This window comes from Choloepus didactylus, chromosome 5 (genome assembly GCF_015220235.1).
Source record: "Choloepus didactylus isolate mChoDid1 chromosome 5, mChoDid1.pri, whole genome shotgun sequence".
In the NCBI taxonomy this organism is placed as follows: domain Eukaryota; kingdom Metazoa; phylum Chordata; class Mammalia; order Pilosa; family Megalonychidae; genus Choloepus; species Choloepus didactylus.
Genome location: NC_051311.1, coordinates 38,668,696 through 38,678,457, shown reverse-complemented (window position 1 = coordinate 38,678,457; position 9,762 = coordinate 38,668,696). Strand labels below are relative to the sequence as shown.

Below are 9,762 nucleotides of genomic sequence, written 5' to 3'. Positions count from 1 at the left end.
TATCCCAACAGTCACGTCCACCATCTACCATCTACTGCAAGGAGCCCCTCCTGGGCTTTGGGGGGATCCTGACTACTCCCTCCACCCAGCAGCTAGAGAGAGGGCTATTTGATGTTCCTTTAGCACTTTCAACCTTTAAAATCACTTCCCTTCCCTCAGGCCTCAGTTTATGTGTAAACTGAGGACTGGAACCTGTGAATTCCAAGGCACTTTCTAACCCTGGAGTAGGTTTCACCAGGTGACTGCCACTACTCTTTGTCTTGGTAATCAGGCAGGTACCATGGATAGTGAGCCGGATGATGGGGCCTGCATTTCCATCTTGGCTCTGCCGCTTAGAGCTGTGGATCTCGGGGGGGAAGCCACTCTGTATTTCAATTTTATTTTATTTTCCCATTTCTAAAATGGGATAATAATATCTGTACAACCTAGACCACACACAGTAATTGGGAGAACCTACGGGATAATATATGGGAAAGGGCTTTGTAAAAATGCAAAATTATGTAGAGGTGAGAAGTATTATTAAAGGGCAGATGAAAACTGGAATTCAGCCCTGTCCGCTCCACACCACCAGCTGCTTCTCCCCGGGAATAAGCAGCAGTGGCCCCACTTATGCCTGACCATGATGGACTCAATTCTGAGAAGAGGTCAGGAGGAATATAACTTCTTCCACTCCCTCCAGACATCCTAGTAACATAACCAGATCCCCGTGGTAGGGCTGGGCTTTGGCAAAACGGTAAGCCAGAGGAGCTTTCTGATTCTGTCCCTTTGTTCTCTCCCACCCACGAAACCCCCTCTCAGAAAGGCCCCTGAGACTAATTAGCTCGCTCTCTCTCACGCAAAGAAAGACTTTCTCCCGCCAGCGCTCCCAAACCCTGTTTCCTGGGCGTCGGGGGCAGTTTGTGAGCCTGGCCAGGGTATTCCTTCTTTAGGATGAGGGAGGTGAGGATGTCAAATTTAGGTCTCTGGGAACCCTGAAATGGGAATGACTGGGACGGGGGACCCGGGAGAGCTGGGGTGGATCAACGCGAGGCGTTCTGGCCCCGGAACCGGCCCCCACCTGGTTCCCTCTCCTGCCCAGGCGCAGCGCTCTCAGTCCCCTTTTGCCGCTAGCCGGGGTTTTGCCAAGTTAGACCTCCAAGCCTCACGGGGCTGCTGTGCGGCTACCGAGACGGCGGCGATCGCAGCGCAGTGGAGGAGACTGAGGGCTCGGGAGGCGGCGCCATGTGAGTCTCGAGCTGGACTGGGGCTGGGGCCTCGGCGGGAGGTTACCGTATTTATCGAGGGCAGTGCCGGACCCTTGGGGGCGGGTCACTGCGGGCGCGCTACCGTATTTGCCTGGAGCTGCGCAGACCCTTTCCGGGGGCGGGGAGCGCCGCGACTTAATTACGTATTTATCCAGGGTTGCGTGGTTGCCCCGGGGGCACTGCGGGCACGGGGGTGGGTTACATTATTTCCGCAAAGGAGCTAGGGCTTGCAGGAGGGTGGGGTGGGTTGCGGCAGCAGTGTAGGAGACCTACGTATTTTCATGGGGGTGGGGTTGCGACGCGGAGTTTACCATGTTTCTCCAGGGTCACTCTGGCCTCAGAAGTTGGCAAGGTTTTGCAGGGAGTCAGCTCTTTCGATTAAGGCAGTTATTTGATAAGAACAGCGTTGCGGCAGGCTTGCCGTATTTATGGAGGCGGGGGAGAAGGGGCGCGGGAATCGCTGCGGGAGAGTTACCGTATTTGCGTTGGGCAGCTCAGACTCTTAAGGAAAGAGCCGGCGCCGGAGATCGGAGAAACGGGGCGCATCCTGGGCTGTGAGTGTGAGATGGGATGGAAGAATTTGGGGGAGGGCGGGGGGCCATGGCCTTGGACCTTCTTGGTCAGGCTGGGCCTCAGTCAAGAGTATAGTGGGGAGAGTGGGGAGGCTGCCCATTGAGAGGGCCAGGCCAAGGCTCCTTAATGGTCCCTCTGTGCAAACATCCATGCAGCTTCTTGGGGAAAGACTTATGGGTAGGGTCTATTGCAAGTGGTATTTGCCCCCTTCCCCAGGGTGAATATCTGGTCCACCCTGATCTCTGGCTGAGGGTAAGGGGAGACAGAGAGGATATCTCTGAGACCCCACTCCCAAGCTGAAGATGGGGTGAATTGAGGCTGTGGTGAGCAGTGAGATTTGAAAGTATGAAGGCCTGCATGGAGGTTCACTGGAACAGGGAGCAAGCTTCTCTGATGGGGGTGAAGGGAAATAAAGGGGAATTGCCAGCTCAGCTAGCTCTGGAGCAGGCGTCAGCTCTCTGCAGGAGCAGGGCTAGAGTCTTTTTGGAAGTTGGTGGTAGTGGCAGCAGACAGTGCTCCTATAGGAGCAGTGACCCTTTGGGTAGTGGTGGCTCTGCAGGGGCAGGGATTGTGGTAGTGGTGGTATGCATGTTGAGTTTTGAGGGGTGTATAGTTATTGAGCAGCTGGTACATCAAAAAGAGCTTCCAACAGTGAGTCAGGAGACTTAAGGTCTAGCCCTGGCTCTACTTGCTGTGCGACCTTGGGCCAAGTATGTTGACCTTATTGAGTCTCAGTTTCCCCATTGGTAAAGTGGGGTCAATAAGCCCTACCCTGCCCCTTCCTCAGGACTGTTGTGAGCACAATTGGAGGCAATTTAAGAGGAGCACAATGCCCTGGGAAAGAGGTCCTTAAGAGAACTGGCACAAATGAGGATGCAGCTGGCTCCTTGGGGATGTTGGGCCTAGAGTGTGTTGCTCAGCCTTGGGCCTGGCTTTGCTGTGGGGATACCAAGAGGAATAAATCTGAGACCTGGCCCTCTGGGAGCCCAGATTCTGGTTCAGTGACTTGCAAACCTTTTGAATGCATGCCTCATTTTGATAAACAAAGAGTTGCTGCCTTTCATGTTTAACCAAGGTCACATGCAAGTTTCCAGGATTTTTGTTTAGTTTCTTTTTTTGTTTCAAGCTTGGCAAAGATATCTTTAAACCTTTGGGGACCCCACTCTTCCTTCCAGATTTGGGATGTACCTCCCTTCTCCCCTTCTTGAGAATCTGGTTGGAAGATAAGACATATCAAGGTGAAGGATAACTTAAAATACCAGAAGGCCTCTGAATAGTATTCATTTTGCATTTATTCAATGTCTTGTGTGCCTGGTGCTGGGGAAAAAAGGATAAGGGCAGCTCTGTCCTTAAGTTGCTCACAGAGGAGGAAGCAGAGGTGGGCATGACTGATTATCATATAGTGTGATAAGTCCCTGGATTGGGCCACACTGTTCAAGAAAGGCCTAATGGGGTCCGGGAAGGCTTCCAGGAGGAGGTGGCACTTGAGATGGATCTTGAAGGAGGAGCAGGAGGTGATTTAAGAGCAGAGGAGAAAGAAGGACATTCCAGCAGGGGAAGACTGGCTTGAACAAAACATAGAGGGGACAAGGCTTGAGGCTGTGGGAAGTGAGTGTCCCTTGTAAGGCTGCGGGTGGGCTGATCCGGGAGCCCACACCTGACAACTCTCTCTGCTTCTGCCTCCCCAGGGGCTGGTGACTGCAGCTGGAAGTGCCCATGACAGAGCTGGTGCCCTCCGGGGGCGGGTCCCCCGCGGGGGACGGGGAGGAGGGTCTGGGGGACGAGCAAGGCCTGGTCATCCACCACCCTGCGGAGGAGCAGCCCCACCGCTGTCCGCTGTGCGGCCAGACCTTCTCGCAGCAGCCCAGCCTGGTGCGGCACCAGAAGGCCCATGCGGGGGCGGGCCGGGCCGCCTCCTTCGTCTGTCCCGAGTGCGGCAAGGCCTTCAGCGTCAAGCACAACCTCGAGGTCCACCAGCGCACCCACACAGGGGAGCGGCCCTTCCCCTGCCCCGAGTGCGGGCGCTGCTTCAGCCTCAAGCAGAACCTCCTCACGCACCAGCGCATCCACAGCGGCGAGAAGCCCCACCAGTGCGCCCAGTGCGGGCGCTGCTTCCGCGAGCCGCGCTTCCTGCTCAACCACCAGCGCACGCACGCGCGCCTGCCCCCGCCGCACCCGCGCCGCCCGGGGGTGTTTGGGGAGCGGCGCCCCTACTTCTGTCCTCGCTGCGCCAAGAGCTTCGCCCGCGAGGGCTCCCTCAAGACCCACCAACGCAGCCATGGCCACGGGGCCGAGGGGCAAGCGGCCCACCTTGGCCGGGTGCTCTGATGGGCACCGGGCCTGCCGCCTGCCTTATCCCGCCCCAGACCCGAGTCCATGACCACCGGAAATGGCCCTGGGCCGTGGCCCGGTTTCTGGATGGGCACGAGCGGGCGTCGGGGGAGCCAGGAGTCCCAGGAGAAGGGGAGAGTGGCCGTCAGGCCCGGGTGGCCCTCTTTCATTCCTCACCTAGGCCCCTCCGGCTTGCTGAACATAGCTGCTTTGGCCCCCGCTTTGACTTTCCTCTTTGGGCTCCCCCCACCTAGAGCAGGTGAGACCCTCGGGGGCCTGGGCCAGAGCCCATGTCCCAGGCCTGGCGGGTTTTGAGTCTTGGTGTTGCATGGGGACAGGCTGGGGTGCGATTTTGGGTCTCTTGATGGTTAGCTTCTCGTGAGATCTTCATTCTTACAATGCTTGAGTTGAGAGGAACCTGGCCTGTTTCCACAATTCCCAAGCAACTTCAGGTACCATGGTCTCCTGGCTCTGTCATTTCCTCTCTGGGTGTCCTTGAGGGGTCATTTAACTTCATATCTCAGTTTGCTCATCTATAAGTTGGGGATGATAGTGAGGGGCTTCTACTCACTGGGCTATTGTGAGGATCATAATTGCCACTGCAGACAAGAGAGGTTAATGTTAGTGGTCCACAGAAACATGTATTGAGCACCTCTAGGGAGGAGACACAGATGAGGACCACAAAGTCCTTGTCTTTCTAGGAGCTCATGCTCAAGTGAAGGGAAAGGAAACACAGGTGCCCACACAGGGAGATATGAGCTGTAAGAGAAAACAAACAGCATGTTCTGGAACAGAGAAGGGGGAAGGTGACTGGGAGAATGATGACTTTGAAGTAAATGCTGAGGATAATAGAGGTGTTTTTAGGAAGAACAAGGGTGTAGAAGGACATTTCCAAGGTGGAGGTCTGATGGTGGAGGCTATTTGCCCCAAACACTTTGTGGTTGGACATGGGGGCATCTGAGAGTTTTAATTAGATGAGTACAATGATGTTGGCTCTGTGCTTTAGAAGGACAGCTGGAGGTGCTGTGGGGGGGAAGCAGGAGCCTCAGGGTCTTGGGGTCATTAGACCCCTGACCCAGAGACTTGACCAAGGTCAGGCAGTGAGAAAGGGGAGAGCCAGAATAAGCTACCAGGACCTCTGATTCCACATTGGCCCTCTCAGGCATGGGTTTCTTCAGCTATTTGGCAAATTAAGATATTGAGGCTGGCCCAAGTTTGTTCCAAATCATGCTTCCAACAGATGGAAGCCTAACTTTGGATTCTCAACTGCAGGGTCCTTTTAGCTCTACCACATTGCACTCAAGCGTGACTGTTATTGGTGAGGAAATGGAGCTGCAAGGTTGCAGGAATTTGACCAGTGACCATATAATGGGAGCCTGGGGCGGGGGTGTCACTCACTGGTATGAGTGCCTGAAGGGGACATGGTATCCACGGCAGTGGTTTGGGAGGAAGCCCTTGGCCAGAAGTCAAGAGGCATGGGTACGGGTTTTAGAGGACCTGTACTTGCAGAGCCCTTGCTCTGTGTTCGATTCTGTGCTAGGTGCTGGAGGGCCCAGGGTTCCCAGGACTTGTCACTTCTGTCTGTGTTCCTGGTAGCTGCCGGGCAGGCTTCAACTTGGCAGTGCAGGGCCTCTGCCCAGTGTGGCACGGGAGGAGACAGTAAACTGGGATCTGGGAAATCTCAAGCAAGTCACTAAAATGCTCTGAATCCATGTGTCTCCTTTGTAAAGTAATAATCCTTGCAGTGCTGGGTAGGGGACTAAGAGGACTCAGTCAAAGCTCTGGAAAGATTCAGGGTGAAGTAGCCGATGCTCCCTCTAGCCTCAGAGGGGCGGCTGGGCAGGGCCAACTTACTGGCACTAGAACTGACCTTGTCTTTCTGTTTCTGTGAGCAGATACAGTCTGGGCAGGACCTCATGACCTGGTAGGCTCAGGACACATCTGTGCACAGAGAGTCTAAGAACAGGGTCCCATGGGGGCCTGGCTGGCACTGTGTCCTGCCACAAGGACCCTTCCCTTAAGAAGATCTACCATGGGAGGTGCCCTGCAGTGACAGCAGAGAAGTCTGGGATGGAGCTGGAATTGGGAAGAAGTGCTATGCGCTGGTGGAAAAGCTCATAGGGGCTGGTGGGAGTCACTGCTGGGACTGACTTCATCCTGTCTGCCTGGCCATGGACCTCAACTCTTGTGTGGCTGCAGGAACTGCTCCTGTTTGGAGAGCTGGCTTCTCTGCTCTTGCCTTCTCCACCACTTGACTAATGTCCAGAGACACAAAGTGACTGACCTAAGATAACACAGCAAATTGGTAGCAGAACTGGGTCTAGAGGCAAAGCCTTCCCCCAGATGTGGACGATACTTGAAGTCTTCGTTTTCCTTTCAGAGCAAATTGTTCTTAATGCTTTGGAGGTCATGAAGCCCTTTGAAAATGTGATAAACGTTACGGACCTTCTCCCCGGAAAAACATACCTACTCATATAGATGAAAACATTTACAAGCAATTTCAGGGGATTCCTGGAGTCCCCGAATGAAACCCATCTCTGGACTCGAGGCTGAGAACTTTGGACCTGGGGACTTACCCTGCGCCACCCTTTCCTTGCCAGGCACTTGCAGAGCCCTGAGTCAGGGCCACCATACAAGGCTGTGTCCCTCCCTGCTGGCCAATCCTTCTCCCCTTGTTCAGGAATAACGAGTTCTGATGAGGGAACCCTTTTAATTAGTCACTTCTCCCACAGCTAATGAATTAGGCGCCAGGTTTCTAGAACCTAATTTCCCTTTCCCAGATACTGCTGGAGGTTGCCTGGGCTGGATTTGCACTTTCCCTCTGGTTTTAGGTTTCTTGTTCTGCCTGGGTGGCTGCTGACAAGTCACCACAGGACCCCAGGCTTCCTGGCCTGGGCTCTGATTTCACTGTGAAGGTGACAGGGGAAACTGGAACCTCTGTGGGTGCTGGGTGGAAGCATGAGTTTGGTCTGAGGTCTGCCCCAGGGAGAAGGAATCCTCTGCTTCCACCAGTCAAGCCCAGACAGAGAGGTCAACCTGGAGCCCAGAAGTGTCTACCTGTCTCCCCAGAATGAACCGCCCATCAGAAAAGTGACAGAGCAGGGTGGGAATGGGTTTTCCAAGACACCCAGATTTCATGAAGTTGATTATATTTAGTGAAATGCTTGGGGCTGTGGAGAGGCCTTTTACCTTGGAATTTAAGAGCAAATCCCAGTTGCGTGAACTGTGAGGCATGCTGGAGTTGTGTATTAGGTGGTAGAGCCTGTTTTGAGCTGGGAGATGCCAACACTTGGCTGGGTTTCTGTCGTAGTTGTCGGGAGACACATCTCTGGGTTCCTGCCTGGGGTCTTGGCTTGTCCAATCTCTGATGCAGTTTAGTTCATAGTTTCTCACTGACCACCTACCTTCTGCATAGCCCTGGGGTGAAAAACAAAATGCTCTGGGGAAGAGCAGAGAAAGAGAAGTCAGCCCACCTTCCAGAAGCTTCAATTCCGGCTCTGATCCTTGCTCACCCTAGAGGAAACCTCACAAATGCACCCCTTGTCTGCTGTTTGTCCAGCTGCTCTCCTTCCTGCCTCTGTGCCTTCCCTTGTATTGCTCTGAAATGTCCTTTTCCCTCTCCTAGCCACCAGGGCCTAGCTTTCCTAACTTCCTTAGCCCACTTTCCTCTCTTTTCTCTGAGCAGTACCTGTGTGCAGCATACCGTCTCACACTTGAGGGTTATGTGCTGTCCCAAATTTGTTTCCTCCTCTGTGTGGGTGTGTCTTGAATCTTCAAGTAGACTGTGAGCTCCCTGAGTGCAAGGGAACTGTGTAATTTCTTTTTGAACAGGGCCTACCCTAGCACAGGGCTGGGCGTCAGGACACTCAGGAAATACTTGTCGACTGATGAAACAAGTGCTAGAGGTTGTGGGGTGGCAGTAATGGGAGGACAGAAAGGGAAGAGGGGCATGTGAATTTACAACTGTATGCATTTTATTGGGGTGTGGGCTGGCTCCCCTGGGGTAATGCTGGGCATAGGAGGCCTCAGGATCTCCTCTACTTGGGGAAGTGGAAGCAGGAGGGAGTTCCCCCACCCCCATGGCTAAGCAGGCGTGCACGTAAATGGTCTTACAGGCTGGATATTTCTGAAGGTCACCGACACCTGTTGGAGCTGACCAAATTGAATAAATCTTCTCCTGGCATCAGCTTGTGTGAGGTGTGGTCATTTGAGGCATAGCTGGGAGCAGGGTGGTGGCCTCTACCTCTGCCTTCATTATTTCTTGAGGAGTTGCCTTCAAAGTAATGTGAAAATGATAGAAAACAAAAATTGAAAGTTGCAGTAATGAAATAACTTTGGCTTTCCTCCTGTTTCAGTTGTTATGCCGCTGTTTTGCAAAATACCAGAAATGAATTGGCTTTTATAAAGGGGATTTATTAGGTTACAGATTTATAACTCTATGGCCATAAAAGTGTCCAAAGTAAGGTGTCAACAAGATGAAGGAAAAGACTGATGACGTCTGGAACACCTCTGTCAGCTGGGAAGGCACATAATTGGTGTTGGCTGGTTCTTTGCTCCTGGGTTCTGGGTTCAAAATGGCTTTCTCCAAAATGTCTCTGGGCTTCCATCTCTCTTACCTTCTCTCAGTTCTCTGTTTGGTTTACCTGGGGCATACCTCTCTAAGTATCTGGGAGTCCTCTTCAGCTTCTCCGGGGCAAACTCTGGGCTTCATCTCTTAGCTTGGCATCTCCAAATGTCCTTCTGTCTGCATCTCCTAACATCTCCAAGCATCTGGGTCTGTGTTCAGCTCTTAGGTTCTCCTGGGAGCAAACTATGTGTCCTAGTTTGCTAATGCTGCAGAATGCAAAACACCAGAGATGGACCGGCCCTCACAAAACGGGGGTTTATGTCGCTACACAGCTACAGTCCCAAGGCCACAAAGCATCCAAGGCAACACATCAGCAATCGGGTACCCTCACCGGAGGATGGCCAATGGCCTCCGGAAAACCTCTGTAAAGCATCCAAGGCAACACATCAGCAATCGGGTACCCTCACCGGAGGATGGCCAATGGCCTCCGGAAAACCTCTGTTAGCTAGGAAGGCAGCTGGCATCTGCTCCAAAGCTCCGGCCTCAAAACGGCTTTCTCCCAGGACATTCCTCTCTAGCAAGCTTGCGCCTCTTCAAAACATCACTCCCAGCTGCACTCTTTTTCCTCTTTGAGTCAGCTCATTTATATAGCTCCATCGATCAAGGCCCACCCCAAATGGGTGGGGCCACGCCTCCATGGGAACATCTCATCAAAATTATCACCGACAGCTGGGTGGGGCACACTCCAAGCAAATCCAACCAGCACCCAAGGGTCTGCCCCACACAAGACCACAAAGATAATGGCATCTGGGGGACACAATACATTCAAACTGGCACATTCCACCCCCTGGAACCCAAAATGACATTATCTTTCCAAATACAAAATATATTCATGTCATCACAATATCACAAAAACTTAAATCATTTCAGTAACAAAAGTTAAGTACAAAATCCCATCAAAATCAATTTAGGCGTGGTCAGTCCTAAGGCATAATTCCCCTCTAGCTGTGGATTTGTGAACTTAGAACAAGTTATATGCTTCCAATA

At 52.9% G+C, this 9,762-nt stretch overlaps 1 protein-coding gene across 6 annotated transcripts; it reads left to right on the top strand.

The window, feature by feature from the left end:
- Nucleotides 1-1,213: 1,213 nt before the first annotated feature.
- Nucleotides 1,214-8,331, top strand: LOC119533919 (zinc finger protein 614-like). Of its 6 annotated transcripts, none has more exons than XM_037835841.1 (3): nucleotides 1,214-1,387; nucleotides 3,506-4,407; nucleotides 6,044-8,331. In XM_037835841.1, exon 2 carries the CDS (start codon nucleotides 3,534-3,536, stop codon nucleotides 4,143-4,145), a length of 612 nt encoding a protein of 203 aa, XP_037691769.1. In that variant the 5' UTR covers nucleotides 1,214-1,387; nucleotides 3,506-3,533; the 3' UTR covers nucleotides 4,146-4,407; nucleotides 6,044-8,331. The 6 variants fall into 6 exon arrangements, with proteins under 6 accessions (XP_037691769.1, XP_037691768.1, XP_037691770.1 ...); XM_037835840.1 differs by lacking the exon at nucleotides 1,214-1,387 and adding an exon at nucleotides 1,612-1,798; XM_037835842.1 differs by lacking the exon at nucleotides 1,214-1,387 and adding an exon at nucleotides 1,874-2,140.
- The last annotated feature ends 1,431 nt before the right edge of the window (nucleotides 8,332-9,762 follow it).

Coding starts and splice junctions, on each gene's coding strand:
- LOC119533919 (XM_037835841.1), top strand. CDS start 3,534: ATGACAGAGCTGGTGCCCTCCGGGGGCGGGTCCCCCGCGGGGGACGGG.